The 23417-nt window shown below is 44.0% G+C and overlaps 1 protein-coding gene and 1 pseudogene across 1 annotated transcript; one reads left to right on the top strand and one right to left on the bottom strand.

The window, feature by feature from the left end:
- LOC119949820 overlaps nt 1-3082 on the top strand; it is a 29249-nt pseudogene extending 26167 nt beyond the window's left edge.
- Nucleotides 3083-3152: 70 nt separating this feature from the next.
- TMEM14A (transmembrane protein 14A) lies at nt 3153-20525 on the bottom strand. Its single transcript, XM_038739848.1, has 5 exons — nt 20438-20525; nt 11946-12031; nt 7109-7210; nt 4959-5046; nt 3153-3364 (listed from the first exon to the last, which is right to left on the bottom strand). The coding sequence occupies exons 2-5, from the start codon at nt 12019-12021 to the stop codon at nt 3325-3327; spliced, it is 306 nt and encodes a 101-aa protein (XP_038595776.1). The 5' UTR covers nt 12022-12031; nt 20438-20525; the 3' UTR covers nt 3153-3324.
- Between the last annotated feature and the right edge of the window lie 2892 nt (nt 20526-23417).

Genomic DNA, 23417 nt, shown 5'->3' with positions numbered 1-23417 from the left:
CGGCGGGGTGTAAGGTACCTTCATCTGCTTAGGCTTCTAATGATGCTCACATTCTGTTTCTCAGGGGATTATACTGTCAATGCACTCAAACAACAGAGTTTTAGGTCCTTTGTTGCATCTTCCAGCATGGCTGCAAAAATAAATTTAAAGTATGATAATAATAATAATAATACCAGTATTGGGTAAGCACTTACTATATGCCAAGTACTGATCTAAGCAATGGGCTAGAGACAAGTTAATCAGGTTGGACACAATCCCTGTCCCATATGGGGAATCGTAGTCTAAGTAGGAGGAAGTAAGATTTAATCCCCATTATAACCCTATATGAGGTTACTGAGGCACAGAGAAGTTGTGACTTGTTCAAGGTCACACTACAGGCACAGTGTGACCTCTCCCCACAGCACTTTTATATATTTGTACATATTTATTACTCTATTTTATTTGTACATATTTACTATATTTATTGTATTAATGACATGTATATAGCTAAAATTCTATTTATTCTGATGGTAGTATTTGTACATATTTATTACACTATTTTATTTGTACATATTTACTATATTTATTGTATTAATGATGTGCACACAGCTATAATTCTATTTATTCTGATGGTAGTATGTATTTGCACATATTTAGTACACTATTTTATTTGTACATAACTATATTGTATTACTGATGTGCATAGTGCTTTAATTCTGTTTATTGTGATGGTAGTATATATTTGTACATATTTATTACACTATATGATTTGTACATACTTACTACATTTATTGTATTAATGACGTGTATATAGCTATAATTCTATTTATTCTGATGGTAGTATGTATTTGTACATATTTAGTACACTATTTGATTTGTACATATTTACTATATTTATTGTATTGATGTGTACACAGCTATAATTCTATTTATTCTGATGGTAGCATATATTTGTACATATTTAGTACACTATTTTATTTGTTCATATTTACTATATTTATTGTATTAATGATGTGCGTATTGCTACAATTCTATTTATTCTGATGGTAGTATGTATTTGTACATATTTAGTACACTATTTGATTTGTACATGTTTACTATATTTATTGTATTAATGATGTGTACACAGCTATAATTCTATTTATTCTGATGGTAGTATATATTTGTACATATTTAGTACACTATTTATTTGTACATATTTACTATATTTATCTGTATTAATGATGTGCACATTGCTATAATTCTGTTTATTCTGATGGTAGTATATATTTGCACATATTTAGTACACTATTTTATTTGTACATATTTACTATATTTATTGTATTAATGATGTGCGTATTGCTATAATTCTATTTATTCTGATGGTAGTATATATTTGTACATATTGCTATATTTATAGTATTAATGATGTGCATATTGCTATAATTCTATTGATTCTGATGGTAGTATATATGCACATATTTATTACACTATTTCATTTGTACATATTTACTATGTTTATTGTATTAATGATGTGTATATAGCTATAATTCTATTCATTCTGATGGTATTGACACCTATCTACTTTTTTTGTTTTGGTGTCTGTCTCCCCTTCTAGACCGTGACCCCGTTGTTGGGTAGGGACCGTCTCTACATTTTGCCAATTTGTACCCCCTAAGCGCTTAGTACAGTGCTCTGCACACACTAAGAGCTCAATAAATACGATTGAATGAATGGCAGATCCGGGATTAGGACCCAGGTCCTCTGAATCCCAGGCCCGTGCTCTTTCCCCGAGGCCACACTGCTTTTTTTAAGTGGAAACAGTCTTACTTTCCCCACTGACAATGAAGAGAGAGGATCAGCAAAGACAGAGAGGGGCTTCTGCTCCCCTAAGCCCACCAAATAACAATAGTAATAACGGTAACGGTAATAACAGCGACTGCGGTATTTGTTAAGCACTGGGGAGGGAGAAGAATCCATCAATTAGTCGTATTTGTTGAGCACCTATTTTGTGCAGAGCACTGCACTTGGGAGCACACAATACCACAGAATTGGTAGACCTGTTCCCTGCCCTCATATTTAATTCTCATTTTACACATGAGGAAACTGAGGTACAGAAAAGTGAAGTGACTTGCCTAAGGTCACCCAGCGGGCAAGAGCCAAGATTAGAACTCAGGTCTCCTGATTCCCAGGCCTGTGCTCTTTCCACTAGCCACGGCAGTCCTTAAAGACTTTCCCAAATTCGTCCTATCCTACTGAAAAAGAAAAATTGGAACTTCTGCTAGGCCATCATACTCCAGGCCCTTACCCTAACCCCTATGCTCTGTCCCACACAGCCCATATTGTCTCCCACCTTGTCATCCACTTTCTCCTCGTCTCCCAGCCAATCTATTTAGGAACATCATCCAGTTGATAACGGACAGGAAAATTTAGCAGAATGTTTCCTTGTTCTTGTAAAACACATGGGGCAAATTCCTATTCATTCTAATGATAAAATTCAAAATACCTAGAGGCCACTCAAATGGGAAATTCTTCAGAGCTTCCCACTGTGACTCCGAAGGATTAATCTGATCTTTGCGCTTGACTCTGTTCTATTGGAAGAATTTCCAATAGAATTTCTGCTTGGCTTCGTGAGTATTTACTTCCAGTGAAATCCTTATTTCACTGACAAATGGTTTCCAAAGAGACAGGGAGACTTTTGGCTTGAATAAATAATCCTGTCTACTTAAACTTCTTCACCAAATCAGAAAGTTCTTAAATCCCGGATAAAAGTTGTAAGCATCTGCTGTGAAGCAAACAAAATACAGAAACGGATGTAAAAGAGTATATTTTTATTTATTCAAATATGGCTCTATTTGAACAGTGCGCTTTGCTATGAATGAGATGAGATAAAATTTTCAAGAGAAAAATAATTTCTATTGAAACATGTATTACAAATATCAACGACCATTATTAGTTTAGTTCCATTGGAGACGGGGTTTTAAATTATTTGACATGTTTCATTTTATTACAAACATCTGCCGACTTGAGTCCTTAAGGGATTCGATTAGAAAAACCTGCAGTTTATAACTATAATTAGGTATTTTCTTTGTATCTTTTCAGTTCGGTGAAACAGATTTCATGATTCATTTAGTTCCTTTGATGAAAGCAGTGATGGACAATTAAAGACTTTTTTAAAAACAGTTCTGTAAAAAAAAAAAGGCCTGGGCTAATTCTAGTGCACTTTTAGATACAGACGTGAATGTTCATTTTTACACAGAAATAGACAAGCAACCTTTTTCGGTGAAACTTATCTTTCAAGTACTAAGCCGGGTTTGCCTGTTGCAATGGAATGATACGAACTCAATCCTCAGTTGCTTTGGATTCTTACAGCAGCATAAAAACGAGTCTCAAAATCATCAAGAGGCTGCATCAAAACACAGAGTCAAAATAATAGAGATGTGAGTGAAACACGAGTGCTCTTGAAATTTCATTGTTATTCAACAGGTACGTGCATATTCTCTATTTTCAAAGTGAAGACACTGCGGACTAACGTACTGCTTTCTATCAATCCATCAATCAATTACACTCATTAAGCGCGTACTGTAGGACTAAATAAATTAAGAGGGCCCTGAAATGGATTGTCAAAAGAGAGTGAGGCATCTGTTATGAAAATATTTAAGAGTCACACAGATTCCCATCTACAGAGTTCATTTACGTTCAGCCTTGAATAATAAGAATGATAACAACTGTGGTATTTGTTAAGCACTCACTATGTGCCAGACACTGTACTAAGCGCTGGGGTGGAAACAAGCACATCGGGTTGGACGCAGTCCCTGTGCCACATGGGGCTCACAGTCTTAATCCCCATTTTACAGATGAGGGAACTGGTTAGAAGCAGTGTGGTCAACGAATAGCATTGATTTACTGAGCACCTGTTTGAGGAGAACTGTACTATTTTGCTTTGTTGTCCGTCTCCCCCTTCTAGACTGTGAGCCCGTGGTTGGGTAGGGACCGTCTCTATCTGTTGCCGACTTGTACTTCCCAAGCGCTTAGTACAGTGCTCTGCACAAAGTGAGCGCTCAATAAATACGATTGAATGAATGAATGAATATTCATTTGGGAGTGTTCTATACAGTGGCTAGACACTATCCCTGCCCAAAAGAAGTTTCATATTCCTATTCATATTCATATTCAAGCGCTTAGTACAGTGCTCTGCACAAAGTAAGCGCTCAATAAATACGATTGATTGATATTTCAAAAGGAGAATCCAGACTAATGGCATCTTAACCATCATCAGAAAAAAAGAGCATGATACAGTGCTGGGTATTATACAAGGGAAATGAAGTATTCATTGATTCATTCAATTGTATTTACTGAGCGCTTACTGTGTGCAGAGCACTGGACTAAGCGCTTGGGAAGTACAAGTTGGCAACACATAGAGACGGTCCCTACCCAACAGCGGGCTGACAGTCTAGAAGGGGGGGGACGGACAACAAACCAAAACATATTAACAAAATAAAATAAATAGAATAGATATCAATCAATCGTATTTGAGCGCTTACTGTGTGCAAAGCACTGTACTAAGCGCTTGGGAAGAACAAGTTGGCAACATATAGAGACGGTCCCTACCCAACAGTGGGCTCACAGTCTAGAAGGGGGAGACAGAGAACAAAACAAAACATATTAACAAAATAAAATAAATAGAATAGATATGTACAAGTAGAATAAATAAATAAATAGAGTAATAAATACGAACAAACATATACATATATACAGGTGCTGTAGAGAAGGGAAGGAGGTAAGGCGGAGGGGGAGGAGGGGGAGAGGAGGGAGGGGGGCTTCAAAATATGTACAAGTAAAATAGAGTAATAAATACGTATAAATATATATACAGGTGCTATGGGGAGGGGAAGGAGGTAAAGCTGGGGACGGGGAGGGGGAGGAGGGGCTCGCTATTGAACGAAAATTCCCCGTCACCCTCTAGACTGGGAAACAATGAGGAATTGGGGTCTTCTTACCTGAGCCCAGAGACAATTCCGGCTGGCATGAGTTTCTTGGATCTCTTGAACCGCACGCCCATTATTGTAGCCAGGACGAAAGCCGTAACTGTAAAACAAGGCAATCCAGGGAAGAAATTTCCATGAGAGGTCATGTCTCTTTCACCACACATCGGCACATGAATCCTCCTGGCCAAAACCTCTTGCAAGGTCAACTACTGGTTTTGCTCTGATGCTCAGCTACTTTAAACTCAGAAGTGCGGTGAGAAGGTTTTGCGCGTTATAATTAATCAGGAACACTGTTCCAAGTATAATTTTTGAGTAGAAACCTTACCCTGAAAAGCTCATGAGCTGTTGAGAAAAGGTTCCTGTCATACGTGAATGTACCTGGATAGTAATAGCTGAAAAGTCATTGGGTAGTAAGCAACCCCGATAAATAATTCTGGGGAAATTGCGGATTAAAAATCATTATGTACAGCCAATAGTTATTCACTCTTCTCTTTTAGACTGTGAGCCCACTGTTGGGTAGGGACTGTCTCTATATGTTGCCAACTTGTACTTCCCAAGCGCTTAGTACAGTGCTCTGCACACAGTAAGCGCTCAATAAATACAATTGATTGATTGATTGATTCTCTACAGCCCCCAATACATATGCCTTTAGAAAAGAAAATAAAACAAATATATCTACTTCCATAATGACTTTAAGTTTGGGACTGGATTACTTTGAGAATGATTGACCGCAGACCCCTAAGGAAGGCACAACAAGTAAAGCCAACAAAGGCAATTTCACTATCACTGACTGCCTTTCCATTCATAATGAAAAATATCTGAAGACAAATGTACATATTCATTCATTCAGTTGTATTTGAGCGCTTACTGTGTGCAGAGAACTGTACTAAGCGCTTGGGAAGTACAGATCGGCAACATATAGAGACGGTCCCTACCCAACAACGGGCTCACAGGCTAGAAGGGGGAGACAGACAACAAAACCAAATAGACAGGTGTCAATGCTATCAGAATAAATAGAATTATAGCTATATGTACATCATTAATAAAATGGAGTAATAAATATGTACAAATATATACAAGTGCTGTCGGGGGGGAGGGCAGAGGGAGGGAGGGAGGTGATGGGGAGGGGAGGAGGACGAGAGGAAAAGGGGGGCTCAGTCTGGGAAGGCTTCCTGGAGGAGGTGAGCTCTAAGGAGGGCTTTGAAGGGAGGAAGAGAGAAAGTTTGGTGGATGTGTGGAGGGAGGGCATTCCAGGCCAGGGGAAGGACGTGGGCCGGGGGCCAGGTTTCACAGTGACAGGACACACTCAATATTGGTTTAGTTCCTCAAACAAAATTATCACCATCACTTTCTACCTCAACCTGCGCTTGGGGAAATGTTTGCTCGACGTCCTCCGTTGATCCTGAAACTATGTAATATATTTGCTCAATTCCTCACTGTCTCTCCTGCACTTATTTACTATTTACCCTCGGAATCAAAGCACACTTACTAGAATGAATGAACACTCAAAACGCCTCAATCTATTAAAAGATTATAATAAGCGATTATAAGCGCTTATATTATTATAAGTGAAACCTTGGAAGACTATGCCAATCAGGTTCGGGATCATCTTAGTGAATCTTATGCTCCTTAATTCTTTCGTAGCTGCTCTTGGATTCAAAGGTGATACTATGGGGGCTTTTTTTCCATATATATCAAAAACTCATAAGTGAAACCTTGGAAGACTAAGCCAATCCGGTTCGGGGTCACCTTAGTGAATCTTATGCTCCTTAATTCTTTCGTAGCTGCTCTTGGATTCAAAGGTGATACTTTTTTTCATGGGTGTTTGAGAGTGCAGCTGATAAAACCAACATTTCCACATTGTTGGACAGAAAAAAACTGCCCCTAGCTGCACTTTTGCATTTGTTATAATAATTATAATAATAATAACTATGGTATTGGTTAAGTGCTTACTATTAGCCAGGCATAGTTCTAAGCATTGGGGAGGGGGCACGTTATTTTTTTTCTTAATCCAGCTTATCCGAGTAGATGAGAACTGTTTGTCCAAGTGACTTGGTTTCAGCTGCTACTGATTTAAATTTTGCTTTCCCCCCCGGACCCCACATAACACGTATACCTAATTCAGAAATAGTCCCCCAGTGTCTTTAAAATACATTACTTACGCAATGATACCTTTACATCCCGGGTGTCACGAGAGACACAGAAAGCTCCATAGGTAGCCATCGAGCCAAAGAAAAGTCCAGCAATCAAAGATACTATACTACCTGAAACAATAAATCAGGTTACAGAGCTCAAAAAGGACAGCATTCTAGAATTGACGGAATTTCAAAAGGGCATCAAATGTATGCTATAATACATACACAATGTAAATGTATGCATCAAACGTATGCTATAATACAGCTCGAAAATACACATCAGAAAGGAGGTTGATTACTTACCAGTGAGAGAATACTTTGGTCCTCAGGGAAAAATTTTAGAAAGAGAACAACATAGGCCTATTTGAAAACCTTACTTTCTGAGATTCCTAGAAGCTTCTCCAAAGAGAAGTAAATTGACTGGAAGAAAGTCCCCCCAGTTAGAACTCAGGACTCAATTTAGGAGAGCTCATGAAGCATCTCTGGGGTGCCAAGTTTTAGTTCTCAAATTGAGGATTTGGGCCTCCATCACAAACATCCTTGGTAACGGCACTACCAGGAAAGCAAATATAAAAGCCTGGGCGTCAGAGCACCTGGGTTCTAACCCCAGCTCCCCCGTTTGTCTGCTGTGTGACATTGGGCTAATAATAATAATGATGGCATTTATTAAGTGCTTACTATGTGCAAAGCACTGTTCTAAGCGCTGGGGAGGTTACAAGATGATCAGGTTGTCCCATGGGAGGCTCACAGTCTTCATCCCCATTTTACAGATGAGGTACCTGAGTTCCAGAGAAGTGAAGTGACTTGCCCAAAGTCACACAGCTGACAAGTGGCGGAGCCGGGATTTGAACCCATGACCTCTGACTCCAAAGCCCGGGCTCTTTTCCAGTGAGCCCCGCTGCTTCTCTGATCACTTCACTTCTCTGTGCCTCGGTTACCTCATCTGTAAAATGGAATTAAAACTGTGAATCCCATGTGGGACAGGCAACCCAATTAACTGGTATCTTCCCCAGCACTTACAAGTGCTTGGCACGTAATACACGTTTAACAAATACAATATATTCATTCATTCAATCGCATTTATTGAGCGCTTACTGTGTGCAGAACGCTTGGGGAGTACAAATCGGCAACATATAGAGACGGTCCCTACCCAACAATGGGCTCACAGTCTGTATATATGGAATTGATAACTATCTGTTGGCCCTACTGCCTCCCTGCAAGACAAATAAAGAGTCTGCTTCTCTTAGAAGGCAAAATGTCAACAAATTTAATTAATTAAACTGCTGAGTTCAGCTGGGCAAGGACTGGATATAAATGCAAATGCTGGAAAGCAATCAAGGAGAGGCAAAGTGCAGGCTTGAGAAGCAGCGTAGCTAAGCATAGACGGTAGGCCTTAATTGCCGGACTAGTAGAAGCCAGATTGGTCCAGGCCAGAGGCATATACTAATAATAATAGTGATCATTAGTGTTATAATTGTGTTTGCTAAGTCCTTAATACATGCCAAGCACTGTACTAAGCGCTGAGGTAAATATAAGATAATCAGGTTGTATACACTCCCTGCCCAACATGGGGTTCACAATCTAGGTAGGAGGGAGTAGATGAGGAAACTGAGGCACAAAGGTAGGTGATTTGCCCAAGGTCACACAGCAGACACGCGGCAGAGCCAGGATTAGAACGCATGTCCTCCGACTTTCTGACCTGTGCTCTTTCCACAAGCTCCGCTGCCTCACAGGTAGGGAAACCATTAGAAACTGCAGGCGGAAGCTCTCTCAAAACTTTTACAACATGATGTTCCCTTCTCTCCAATCGTTCACTACCTAGAGTTTATGTCAATGGAAGTTTCTCTCCGAAAAGTAGTCTTCAAGACCTCTGGAACCACCTGCCAGCTTCCTACCGCTCCACCGTATAATAATTGCGGTATTTGTTAGGCTCTTACTGTGTGTCAAGCACTGTCCTACCTCATCATCAATCGTATTTATTGAGCGCTTACTGGGTGCAGAGCACTGTACTAAGCACTACCTCTGGCCTGGAATGCCTTCCTTCCTCAAAGCTGCCAGACAATTACTCGCCGCCCCCTTCAAAGCCTTACCGAAGGCACATCCCCCTCAAGAGGCCTTCCCAGACTAAATCCCACTTTTCCTATCTCCCACTCCCTTCTGTGTCACCCTGACTCGCTCCGTTTGCTCTTCTCCCCCTCCCAGACCCACAGCACTTCAATATATATTTGTAATTTTATTTATTTAATTGATGTCTACTTGTACTGATGCCTGTCTCCCCCTCCTCTAGACTGTGAGCTCGTTGTGGGCGGGGACCGTCACTCTTTATTGTTGAATTGTACTTCCCCAAGCACTTAGTGGAGTGCTCTGCACACAGTACGCGCTTAATAAATACGATTGAATGAATAAATGAGGCACTGTTCTAAGCACAGGAGTAGATGCAAGTTAATCGGGTTGGACACAGTCCCTGTCCCACTTGGGGCTCACATTCTTAATCCCCATTTTACAGGTGGGGGAACTGAGGCACAGAAAAGTGGAGTGACTTGGCCAAGGTCACACGGCAAACATGTGCCAACTATAACAGGCTATTCACACCATTTTGAGGGATAATTTTCTGAGATCTTCCCCGCTGATTTTAGTCTAGGGAAAGAATAGTTTTAAAGGAGCAAAAACCTACCCCGACAGCACCTGAGTAAATGGAGAGAGACTTCCATTTATCATGCTTTAATGATGTTCCCCTACCTGTGGGTTAGACAGGCTCACATACCGTGCCCAGAGCACCAAAGAAATGTAGCACTGGTTTTTTTTTTTTGTTTGTTTGTTTTTAATGGCATTTATTAAGCGCTTACTACGTGCAAAGCACCGTTCTAAGCGCTGGGGAGATTCCAAGGTGATCAGGTGGTCCCACGGGGGGCTCACAGTCTTAATCCTCATTTTACAGATGAGGTAACTGAGGCACAGAGAAGTGAAGTGATTTGCCCAAAGTCACACAGCTGACAATTGGCGGAGCCGGGATTTGAACCCATGACCTCTGACTCCAAAGCCCGGGCTCTTTCCACTGAGCCACGCTGCTTCTCATTGGTTATGTGAAGTCTAATAGTTTGGGGGGAAGGACCACAAAAATGTGGCATTTGTTGTCTGAAGATCGATTGTTTTGGGGGAAGGGTATTAGCAGGTCTAACAGCATAGCAAAAATTTCCCAAATATCTATGATACAGCCAACAAACTGTGAGCTCATTGAGGGCAGGGAATGTGTCCGTTTGTTGTTGTATTGTACTCTCCCAAGTGCTTAGTACAGTGCTTTGCACATGGTAAGCGCTCAATAAATATGACTGACAATGAATGGAGGGGTCATCAAGCCAAGACTTCACCTGAGTCCATTTTCACTGAACTCTGACCATTCTCCACTAACCTCCATTAATGTGATTTGATGTGATGTAGCTACAGAATTTTTAAAAAATCAAAATAATCTTGTGACTATGAAACCTACTATCTCTGTACTGTGACAAGTTATATTCATATTATACCCAATCACAATAAAGTACACTTTGTAGGGAAAAAAAAAATACCCAGGTTTCCTGGCTAGATATTAATATACTCATTTAAGCCAAATATCTGTTCAACCTGGATTAGTTTCTACTCACTTCCATTCAATGCCCTTCTCCAAAAAGAAACTGCTCCTCATTGTCACAACAATCTTGACTCCAAAGAAGTAATGAAAACATCTTTATGTCTTCAGAATTATTGTAATAATTTTATGTATTATTTTTTCAAAGGGGGAAATGTCAGTTTCACTTCCTTCTGCTTCACAGAAATGTCTTTGCAATTTCACTGATTGAGGGAAACGTGTTATAAATAACACCAGGATGCGAATTTGATTCCCCTGAATTTTAAAGCAGACCGATCTGTCAACCATCCTGAATGAACTACTTTGAATCCTACTAGAGAAGCGGCACGGTGTAGTGGATGGAGCACGGGCCTGGGATTCAGGTCACGGGTTCTAATCCTGGCTCTACCACTTGTCTGCTGCATGACCTTGGCCAAGTCACTTCACTTCTCTGGGCCTCAGTTACCTCATCTGTAAAATGGGGACTGAGACTGCGAGCCCTGTGTGGGACAGGGACTGTGTCCAACTTGTTTAGCTTGTAACCACCCCAGCATTTAGTACAGTGCCTGACACATAGTCGGTGCTTAACAAATACAATCATCATAGTCATTGTTATTATTATTACTGATTTCCACTTAAGAAATGAGAAAATAAAGTGTCAGGGACTTCCCTTTAGGGTCTTCAGGCAGTACAGATAGATGTGTCTATTCTATTCCAGACTGACAATGAAATTTTCTAGTTCCCCAGACAACCACTTCATTCTCAGACTATAGTTCCTTATACACAGTATTGCCATAAATGGGAATTTCTAGAAAAGAAAATCATTTCACTGAGTTTTCGCTTCCACAAAAATACGATGGCCAGCAAGAAGTTACTTTTTATCTCTAAATATTTCCACTTCAGGTGATTTGGGGATAGGGCCGCTTGTCAATTTTACTGACAATACAGTATACATATTAGTAATAAAATTTCAACATTAGCTATTCTCAGATGTTCCTTATCATCTGTCTAATGTACATAACGGTGCTGGAACACTGTCCTTTTCAGCCTGCTTACATTCAGGGCTCCTTCTATTTTCCAAGGTCAGTTTAAGCATCAACTTCACAGAGATATGATTGAAGCTTCGAATCGGTAAACAGAGGAATTTAGAACCGTTACTTGATTGCACAGTTGCTCTCGGATAAAGTGAGCAGGCTTCTGGCTTTCACATTTAAAATCTCCCAATCCTGTTCCTGCTGTCGTTTCAAATGTATTTTTTACCTTTGCGACTGTAACCCAAGATGCCTCCAAAAGCCACCATCCCAGCGTATCCAAATCCAATCCAGTCGATGGCCATGTTTGCACTTCTAGAAAAAGAGAGTGGGCAAAGTGGTAGATGACATCAAAAATGGCATCCCTCCCATGCCTTTAAATTTCTCTGGATTTTTTTTTTTGATGGCATTTATTAAGCACTTACTTTGTGCAAAGCACTGTTCTATGCGCTGGGGAGATTACAAGGTGATCAGGCTGTCCCATCTGGGGCTCACAGTCTTAATCCCCATTTTACAGACGAGGCAATAACTGAGTCACAGAGAAGTTAAGTTACAATGTAGGATGGGGAAATAGTGGCTACAGTATTCTGTTTTCAGAAAAATAACTCTGTTTCTTATAACAACTACCGAGTGGTTGGTTCAGCACTTAAACCTTCAGCTAACAGCTCCAGGTGTCCTGCCATCTTCTTCATGTTCAGTATACTTTTTCTTTGGTAAGAACAACTGAGAGTAATTCCCACAGCTGCCAAATGCATCATCATCATTATCAATCGTATTTATTGAGCGCTTACTGTGTGCAGAGCACTGTACTAAGCGCTTGGGAAGTACAAACTGGCAACATATAGAGACAGTCCCTACCCAACAGTGGGCTCACAGTCTAAAAGAGGGAGACAGAGAACAAAACCAAACATACTAACAAAATAAAATAAATAGAATAGATATGTACAAGTAAAATAAATAAATAAATAGAGTAATAAATATGTACAAACATATATACAGGTGCTGTGGGGAAGGGAAGGAGGTAAGATGGGGGGATGGAGAGGGGGACGAGGGGGAGAGGAAGGAAGGGGCTCAGTCTGGGAAGGCCTAATGAATGGGAATGCATTCATTCATTCATTCAGTCGTATTTATTGAGCGCTTACTGGGTGCACAGCACTGTACTAAGCGCTTGGGAAGTACAAGTTGGCAACATATAGAGACGGTCCCTAAGCAACAACGGGCTCACAATCTAGAAGGGGGAGACAGACAATAAAACAAAACATGTGGACAGGTGTCAAGTCGACAGAACAAACAGAATTAAAGCTAAATACACATCATTAAAATAAATAGAATAGTAAATATGTACAAGTAAAATAAATACAGTAATAAATCTGTACAAACATACATACAGGTGCTGTGGGGAGGGGAAGGAGGTAGGGTGGGGGGGAGGGGAGAGGAAAAAGGGGGCTCAAGGTGGGAAGACCTCCTGGAGGAGGTGAGCTCTTAGTAGGGCATTGAAGGGAGGAAGAGAGCTAGCTTGGTGGATTTCAAATCACCAAAGGGTCATTTGGGATGCTTACAGAAGACACATTCCTCTTAGTCAATCACATTTATTGAGCCCTTACTGTATGCAGAACACTGTACTAAGCGCTTGGGAGCATACAATATAACAGATGCATTCCTTGCCCACAGTGAGCTTACAGTGTAGTGGGGAAGCACTGCCTAGTGGAAAAAGCATGGGCTTGGGAGTTGGAGGTCCTGGCTTCTAATCCTGGCTCTCTCAATTGCCCGCTGTGGGACTTTGGGCAACTCATTTAACTTCTCAGTAATAACAGTGACAGCATTTGTTAAGCGCTTACTGTGTGTCAAGCACCGTTCTAAGCACTGGGGCAGGTACAGGGTAATCAGGTTGGACACAGGCCGTCCCAAGCAGGGCTCACAATCTTAATCCCCATTTTACAGATGAGGGAAGTGAGGCACAGAGAAGTGATTTGCCCAAGGTCACACAGCAGACAAGTGGCAGAGTTGGGATGAAAACCCGGGTCCTTTCAACTCCCAGACCCAGACTCAATCCACTAAGTGATGCTAGTTGTCCACGCTGCCCTAGGTTTGCCCGATCCAGAAACTTTGCCCCCCGGGATCACCCCGCTCCTTCTAGATCCCCTCGGACTCTTCTCGGGGCCCCAGTTATCTCATCAATCAATCAATCAATCGTATTTATTGAGCACTTCCTGTGTGTAGAGCACTGCACTAAGCGCTTGGGAAGTACAAGTTGGCAACATATTGAGACGGTCCCTACCCAAAAGTGGGCTCACAGTCTAGAAGAAAAGGGGTTTCAATACCCGTCCTCCCTCCTACTTGTACGAGCCCCTTGTGAAATGGGGACTGTATCCAGCCTGATTGATTTGTGATTTTTAACTTCCCCGGTGCTCAGAACGGTGCTTGACACATAGTAAGCGCTTAGCAAATGCCATTTTTTAAAAAAGGAAGCCGCAAGCAGAGTCCTCAGGGCATTACTCCCAAGTCTAATCTTCCTGGCAGAGCTCCCTCTCCCGCCACCCCACCAGGCTCCAGTGTTAATAGGGCATCGCTCCTTTGCTGTGCAAATAAAAATTTCCCAATGACTGCTCTGATCACTGCTCATTCCCAGCCAGCCCAACCACCAGGGTGACTGGCTGGTCCCTGGGGGCCTGAAAGGCAAACCGAGCTAACTACTGTGCTACTAACCAAGTCACCCTCAACTTGGTCAAAGAGCAACAGAAAAAATGCTGAAGGCTATAATTCACCGGGATATGAAAAGCCTCTCTCCACATAAAGAGAAGCAGCATGGCTCGGAGGAAAAAGCCCAGGCTTGGGAGTCAGAGGTCATGGGTTCTAATCCCGGCTCCGCCACTGGTCTGCTGTGTGACTTTGGGCAAGTCACTTCAGTTCTCTGGGCCTAAATTCCCTCATCTGGAAAATGGGGACTAAGACTGTGAGCCCCGCGTGGGAGACTGAGCCCCCTCCTTCCTCTCCCCCTCTCTATCTCCCCCGTCTTACCTCCTTCCCTTCCCCACAGCACCTGTATATATGTATATGTTTGTACATATTTTTTACTCTATTTATTTATTTATCTTACTTGTACATATCTATTCCATTTATTTTATTTTGTTAATATGTTTGGTTTTGTTCTCTGTCTCCCCCTTCTAGACTGTGAGCCCACTGTTGGGTAGGGACTGTCTCTATATGTCGCCAACTTGTACTTCCCAAGCGCTTAGTACAGTGCTCTGCACACAGTAAGCGCTCAATAAACACAATTGATTGATTGAACCTGATTACCTTGTATCCCCTTAGAACAGTGCTTGGCACATAGTAAGCGCTTAACAAATGCCATCATCATCATCATCACATTCCTCTACTGCTTAACCCCACTGAGGACTGTTATTGCTTAATAGCTTGGTAGAATATGAACAGCGGCTTACTAGGATTTTACGTCATGATGTCACATAACTAGCTCTCTTCCTCCCTTCAAAGCCCTACTGAGCGCTCACCTCCTCCAGGAGGCCTTCCCAGACTGAGCCCCCTTTTTCCTCTCCTCCTCCCCATCCCTGCTGCCCTACCTCCTTCCCCTCCCCACAGCACTTGCATATATTTGTACAGATTTATTACTCTACTTATTTTACTTGTCCATACCTACTATTCTATTTATTTTGTTAATGATGCGCATATACCTATAATTATATTTATTCTGATGGTTTTGACACCTTTCTACATGTTTTGTTTTGTCGTCTGTCTCCCCCTTCTAGACCGTGAGCCCGTTGTTGGGCAGGGACCGTCTCTATATGTTGCCGACTTGTACTTCCCAAGTGCTTAGTCCAGTGCTCTGCACACAGGAAGTGCTCAATAAATACAATTGAATAAATGAATGAACATAAGGTCTGCCTACCCAGGGCCAATAATTCTAATAATAAATACATTAAATAAAAGGGATTTGTTAAGCACTATGGGCCAGTCACTGCTCCAAGGGCAGGGCTACAAGCTAATCAAGTTGGACAGAGTCCACGTCCCACATGGGGCTCACTGAGAAGTAGCGTGGCTCAATGGAAAGAGCCGGGCTTTGGAGTCAGGGGTCATGGGTTCGAATCCCAGCTCCACCAATTGTCAGCTGTGTGACTTTGGGCAAGTCAACTTAACTTCTCTGTGCCTCAGTTTCCCTCATCTGTAAAATGGGGATTAAGACTGTGAGCCCCCAGTGGGACAACCTGATCTCCTTGTAACCTCCCCAGCGCTTAGAAAAGTGCTTTGCACATAGTAAGCGTTTAATAAATGCCATTATTATTATTATTATTATCCCCCTTTTACAGAGGAGGAAACTGAGGCCCAGAGAAGCAGCCCCTGGGCCTCGGAGTCAAAAGAAGCTGGGCTCTAATACGGCTCTGCCACTTGTCGGCTGAGTGACCTTCAGTCAGTTCCTTCGCTGGGACTCAGTTCCCTCATCTGTAAAATGGGGATTTACACGCTGTGAGCCCCTGTGGGTAAAATGTGAAGTAAACTGTGAAGTAACACTGTGAAGTAAAATGGCTTGGATTCCCTTCCCTGTTTTATTATCAAATTCACGTTTGATCCCAGGCCTTCGATTCCATTTTGGGTGAAAGAGCTTCGGTCCGGTGAATTCCAATGGGATTTTCATTCATTCAGTCGCATTTATTGAACGCTTACTGTGTGCAGAGCACTGTACTAAGCGCTTGGGAAGTACAAGTTGGCAACACATAGAGACGGTCCCTACCCAACAGTGGGCTCACAGTCTAGAAGGGGGAGACAGACAACAAAACAAAACATATTAACAAAATAAAATAAATAGAATATGTACAAATAAAATAGAGTAATAAATCCGTACAAACATATATACATATATTGATTATTTATTTATTTTACTTGTACATATCTATTCTATTTATTTTATTTTGTTAATATGTTTGGTTTTGTTCTCTGTCTCCCCCTTCTAGACTGTGAGCCCACTGTTGGGTAGGGACCGTCTCTATATGTTGCCCACTTGTACTTCCAAAGGGCTTAGTCCAGTGCTCTGCACACAGTAAGCGCTCAATAAATATGATTGAATGAATGTGGCAGTGACCATCTTCAATCCGATTACCTGTAACTGCAGGAGCACTTAGTTCAGTACATGACACACAGTAACCAATTAACAAATACCATTAAAAAAAAAAAGGGTGGCCAGCATGGAACACTACCCTAGGGGAGCAGAAGACAGTAATTTTATGACGAAAGTTGGATCCTTTATGTTACCGTTTCATTCATTTCAGAAACAAAGAAAAATGCATCCTATGAAGCATGTATCCTTCAATCCCAAGAGCCACAGGGCAGGGTGGTGGCATGTCGTCTGTCCTCAAAATTCCCTAGTCACTTAGGTGTTCAGGCCTCAAGACCCAGTAGAGTGAACATCCACCAGTTTGGGCCAAACTCGAGAAATAAGGGTATTCCCCAGACTGAACACCCAAGCGGGTCATGAAAATTGCACTTTCAGTCAAAGTATAGTATAACGGAAGCAATTTTCTCGGATTGGCAATGTTACACATGGGGAATTGGTTCCCGAAGCCAGACACGGTACGTCAGCGAAATTCTACCGCTTCTACTTCGCGGAGAGTAAAACGCACACCACAGCCTTCCCTTCTGATTCTGCTTTAGTGATCGGGTTAACTAATTCTCCTCTCCCAAATCTTCCTTAGACTTTCCTCTCTCGCCAACTGTGGCTTTTAAAAAACCGCTGCTTCCAGATTTCCCCACGGACTGGATGAGCGCCTTTCACGTCTGCCCCTCCTGAGCTAAACCCACAGAGGACGATAGTGTTAAAAAACCAGGAGTATATTTAGAATCAATCATATTTATTGATTGGTTACTGTGTGCAGGCCGCTATTTTAAGCACTTGGATTTCCTCTGCCCTCTTCTGCCTGCTAAGAGGGTGGGAGAAGAAGGCCAGCCAGGAGAGGCTGAACAAAGATTTCTGAGGGGTAATAATAGTTATCGTGCTATTTGTTAGGTGCTTACCATGTGTCAGGCACTGGGGTGGATATAGATAATTTTTTTTCCGGTATTTGGTGAGCTCTTACTATGTGCTGAGCACTGTGCTAAGCACAGGGGTGGATAGAATTTAGACTGCAATATCCCTATCCATATGGGGCTCATAAACTAAGTAATAATAATAATCATGGTATTTGTAAAGTGCTTACTATGTGCCAAGTGCTAAATAGGAAGGTCAACAGGGACTTTAATTTTTTTTAAAGTATTAAACACTTACTGTGTGTCAAATCCTCCTCCTTCCCCTCCCCACCACATCTGTATATATTTTTGCACATATTTATTACTCTATTTATTTTACTTGTACATATTTATTCTATTTATTTTATTTTGTTAATATGTTCTGTTCTGTTGTCTGTCTCCCCCTTCTAGACTGTGAGCCCGCTGTTGGGTAGGGACCATCTCTATATGTTGCAACTTGTACTTCCCAAGCGCTTAGTACAGTGCTCTGCACACAGTAAGCGCTCAATAAATACGATTGAATGAATGAATGTATGAGTACAGTAACAACAGAGTTGGCTGACACGGTCTCCCCGCCTTCAAAGCCTTATTGAAGACCCATCTCCTCCAAGAGGCCTTCCCTGACTAGGCTCGCTTTTCCTTTTCGTCAACTCTTTTCCGTGCCACCCTGACTTGCTCCTTTTATTCATCTCCCCTCCCAGCCCCAATGTCCAGATGTGTTATGGATTTATTTATATTAATGTCTGCCTCCCCCTCTAGACTGCAAGCTCACTGTGGGCAAGAAATCTACCTGTCATATTGCTCCACTGTACTCACCCAAGCACTTAGTACAGTGCCAAATAAATAAAATGGGAAGCAGCGCGGCCTAGTAGATAATATATGTTACCAACTTGTACTTCCCAAGCGCTTAGTATAGTGCTCTGCACACAGTAAGCGCTCAATAAATACGATTGATGATGATGATGATGATGATAAAGCACCGGTCCGGGAGTCGGAAGGTCATGGGTTCTAATCTTGGCTCCGCCACATGTCCGCTGTGCTTCCTTGGGGAAGTCACTTCGCCTCTCTCTGCCTCAAGTTCCCTCGTCTGTAAAATGAGGAGTGAGACTGCGAGCCCCACGTGGGCCAGGGACTGTGTCCAACCCGATTTTCTTGTATCCACCCCGGCGCTCAGTACAGGGCCTGGCACCCTGTACGGTGTCTGGAAGCTCTTAAATACCACAATTATCATTATAAAGACAAAAACAAAGTAAGGGTGGGGATGACAAAGCGGGGTTAACGTTGTGGGAGAGGGCAGGCCGCCCAGGGCTGAACCACTGGGATAGGGAGGGGGCGGAGGGGCCGAGCTGCGGGGGGAGGGGGGGAGGAGGAGGAGGAGGAGGGGGAGGAGGGAGGAGGGAGGAGGAGGAGGAGGGAGGAGGAGGAGCAGGAGGAGGGAGGAGGGAAGAGGGAGGAGAAGAGAAGGAAGAGGAAGAGGGAGGAGAAACGGAGGAGGGCGGGAGAAGAGGAGGGGGAGAAGAAGAGGAGGGGGAGAAGAAGAGGAGGGGGAGAAGAAGAGGAGGGGGAGAAGAAGAGGAGGGGGAGAAGAAGAGGAGGGGGAGAGGAAGGGGAGAGGAGGAGGAGGGGGAGAAGAAGACAGGGAGAAGAAGAGGAAGAGGAGGAGGAGGGGGAGAAGAGGAAGAGAGGGAGAAGAGGAGGGGGACAAGAGGCAGAGAGGGAGAAGAGGAGGAGGAAGAGAGGGAGAAGAGAAAGAGAGGGAGAAGAGGAGGAGGGGGAGAAGAGGAAGAGGGGGAGGAGGGGAAGGAGAAGAAGAAGAGAGGGAGAAGGGGAGGAAGAAGAGAGAGGAGGAGGAGGGGGAGAAGAGGAAGAGAGGGGGAAGGGGGGAGGAGAGGGGGAGGAGAAGGGGGAAGAGAGGGAGAAGAGGAGGGGGAGAAGAGGAAGAGAGGGAGAAGAGGGGGAGGAGGGGGAGAAGAGGAAGAGAGGGGGAAGAGGGGGAGGAGGGGAAGAAGAGGAAGAGGGGGAAAGGGGGGAGAGGAGAGGGGGAAGAGAGGGAGAAGAGGAGGAGGAGAAGAGGGAGAAGAGGAGGGGGAGAAGAGGAAGAGAGGGGGAAGGGGGGAGAGGAGAGGGGGAAGAGAGGGAGAAGAGGAGGGGAAGAAGAGGAGGGGGAGACGAGGAAGAGAGGGAGAAGAGGAGGAGGAGGGGAAGAAGGGGGAGAAAGAGAGGGAGGAGAGGAAGAGAGGGAGAAGGGGAGGAGGAAGGGAGAAGAGGAAGACGGGGGAAGAGGAGGAGGGGGAGAGGGAGAAGAGGAAGAGAGGGAGGGAGAAGAGGAGGAGGGGCAGAAGAGGGGGAGGAGGGGAAGAAGAGAAATCAATCAATCATCAATCGTATTTATTGAGCGCTTACTGTGTGCAGAGCACTGGACTAAGCGCTTGGAAAGGACAAGTTGGCAACATCTAGAGACGGTCCCTACCCAGCAGCGGGCTCACAGGCTAGGAGGGGGAGTTACTATGTGCAAAGCAAGGTTACAGGGAAGGGAGGGAGAAGAGGGGGAGCGGGAGGAGGAGGAGGGGGAGGGAGGGGGAGGGGAGAACAGAGGGAGGACGGGAAGAAGAAGAAGAGGAGGAGGAAGGGGAAAGGGGAGGGAGGGGAGGACAGGGGGGAGGACAGGGGGGAGGCGAGGGCGTCGGGCCGCGCGCACGGCCCCCATACCTGGCCGCCGCCTCCACGCCGGCCTCCAGCCGGGCCCCGCGCAGGCGCCGTCCGACTCCACCGACTCCGCCGCCCGCGCACGCGCCCGCGGGCCAGCCGGGCCCGCGCCCACGCCCCAGCGCCGAACCCCGGCACCGCCCGCCTCCGCTCGCGGGCGAGCCCCGCCCCCGGATCCCTGCACCAATCAGGTCCCGCCCCCTGCTCCCCGCACCAATGAGGCGCCGCCCCCTGCTCCCCGCACCGATGAGGCCCCGCCCCCTGCTCGCTGCTCCAATGACGCCCCGTCCCCGGACGAGCCCCGCCCACTATTCCTCCGCTCCTGACAAGCCCCCCCGCCCCCCGCCCCCCGTACCAATGAGTCTCCGCCCCGAGACAAGCTCCGCCCCCTGCTCCCTGCTCCAATGAGGCTCAGCTCCCGACAAGCCCCACCCCCTGCCCCCTGCACCAATGAGGTTCCGCCCCCTGCTCTCTGCTCCAATGAGGCTCCGCCCCCGGACAAGCCCCGCCCCCTAATCCCTGCACCGAGGAGGCTCCGCCCCCGGACAAGCCGCGCCCCCTGCTCCCTGCACCAATGAGGTTCCGCCCCCGGACAAGCCCCGCCCCCCGCTCCCTGCACCAATGAGGCTTCACCCCCTGCTCTCTACTCCAATGAGGTTCCGCCCCTGGGCAAGCCCCGCCCCCTACTCTTAATGAGGCTCCGCCCCCTTTCTCCTCCCGGGCTGCGACCCCGCCCCCGACCTCGCCCCGCCCCTCTCGGATTCATTCATTCACTCATTCATTCATTCATTCATTCATTCATTCATTCATTCAATCGCATTTATTGAGCACTTGTGTGCAGAGCACCTCTGCATCGGGCAGAAGCTCCTTACCTTTGGCCTAAAAGTAGTCAATCACCTTGCCCCTTCCTCCCTCACCTCCCTGCTCTCCTATCAATCAATCATTCAATCAATCAATCAATCGTATTTATTGAGCACTTACTGTGTGCAGAGCACTGGATTAAGCGCTTGGGAAGTACAAGTTGGCAACATATAGAGACGGTCCCTACCCAACAGCGGGCTCACAGTCTAGAAGGGGGAGACAGACGACAAAACATATTAACAAAATAAAATAAATAGAATGGTAAATATGTACAAGTAAAATAAATAAATACATAGAGTAATAAATATGTACAAACATATATACACAAACATATATGTATGTATATATGTGTATATACACATACATATATACATATACATATATGTATGTATATATGTATATACACATACATATATGCATATACATCTACATCTACATATATTTTTATAAATATATATATGTATATATATATGTATATATATATGTATATATATATGTATATATATATGTGTATATATATATATATATATATACAGGTGCTGTGGGGAGGTGAAGGAGGTAAGGCAGGGAGGATGGGGAGGAGGGGGAGAGGAAGGATGGGGCTCAGTCTGGGAAGGCCTCCTGGAGGAGGTGAGCTCTCAGTAGGACTATTCATTCATTCATTCATTCATTCATTCATTCAATCGTATTTACTGAGCGCTTATTGTCTGCAGAGCACTATACTAATAATAGTAATAATACTAATGATGGCATTTGTTAATCAATCAATCAGTCGTATTTATTGAGCGCTTACTGTGTGCAGAGCACTGTACTAAGCGCTTGGGAAGTACAAGTTGGCACACTTACTATGTGCCTCTCCCCTTCCCCATCCCCCCAGCCCTACCTCCTTCCCCTCCCCACAGCACCTGTCTATATGTTTGTGCAGATTTATTACTCCTCTATTTGTTTTACTTGTACATATTTACTATTCTGTGTATTTTGTTAATGATGTGCATCCAGCTTTACTTCCATTTGTTCTGACGACTTGACACCTGTCCCCATGTTTGGTCTTGTCGTCTGTCTCCCCGTTCTAGACTGTGAGCCCGTTGTCGGGTAGGGACCGTCTCTATATGTTGCCGACTTGTACTTCCCAAGCGCTTAGTACAGTGCTCTGCACACACAGTAAGCGCTCAATAAATACGATTGATTGAATGAATGAATGAATGCAAAGCACTGTTCTAAGTGCTGGGGTGGATACAAGGTGATCAGGTTGTCTGCCAGGGGATCACAGTCTTAATCCCCATTTAACAAATGAGGGAACTGAGGCTCAGAGAAGTTAAGTGACTTGCCCAAGGACACACAGCAGACATGTGGCAGAGTGGGATTAGAACCCATGACCCCTGACTCCAAAGCCTGGGCTCTTTCCACTGAGCCACGCTGCTTCTAGTACAATACAGCTACAAGGAGACAATCCCTGCCCACAATGGAGGGAAGCGGCGTGGCTTGTGGCAAGATCCCGGGTTTGGGAGTCGGAGGTTCTGGGTTCTAATCCTGACTTCACCACTTAATGATAGCATTTATTAATAATAATAATAATAATAATAATGTTGGCATTTGTTAAGCGCTTACTATGTGCAAAGCACTGTTCTAAGCGCTTGGGGGGATACAAAGTGATCAGCTTGCCCCACGTGGGGCTCACTATGTGCAAAGCACTGTTCACTTGTCAGCTGGGTGACCTTGGGTAAGTCACTTCACTTCTCTGGACCTCAGTTCCCTCATCTGTCAAGTGGGGATGAAGACTGTGAGCCCCACGTGGGACAAGCTGATCAGCACTTAGAAGTGCTTTGCTCATAGTAAGTGCTTAACAAATGCCATTATCATTATTATATTATTATTATTATTATTATTATTATTATTACCTTGTATCTCCCCCAGTGCTTATCACACTGCTTGGCACATAGTAAGCACTTAACAAATACCAGCAACATTATTATCATTATTATTATTATTATTATTACCTTGTATCTCCCCCAGTGCTTATCACACTGCTTGGCACATAGTAAGCACTTAACAAATACCAGCAACATTATTATTATTATTATTATTATTATTATTATTATTATTGCCTTGTATCTCCCCCAGT

The sequence above is a fragment of the Tachyglossus aculeatus genome, chromosome X1 (genome assembly GCF_015852505.1).
Source record: "Tachyglossus aculeatus isolate mTacAcu1 chromosome X1, mTacAcu1.pri, whole genome shotgun sequence".
Taxonomy (NCBI): domain Eukaryota; kingdom Metazoa; phylum Chordata; class Mammalia; order Monotremata; family Tachyglossidae; genus Tachyglossus; species Tachyglossus aculeatus.
This window is presented reverse-complemented; position numbering and strand designations above follow the sequence as displayed.

Bases quoted from the DNA above. Each gene is read 5' to 3' on its own strand.
- TMEM14A (XM_038739848.1), bottom strand. From the start codon at position 12,021: ATGGCCATCGACTGGATTGGATTTGGATACGCTGGGATGGTGGCTTTT. The intron at 7,211-11,945 runs GTAAAAAATACA...TTATTGTTTCAG, and splicing joins CTTGGGTTACAGTCGCAAAG to GTAGTATAGTATCTTTGATT. The intron at 5,047-7,108 runs GTAAGTAATGTA...CTTGTTTTACAG, and splicing joins GGATGTAAAGGTATCATTGC to TTACGGCTTTCGTCCTGGCT.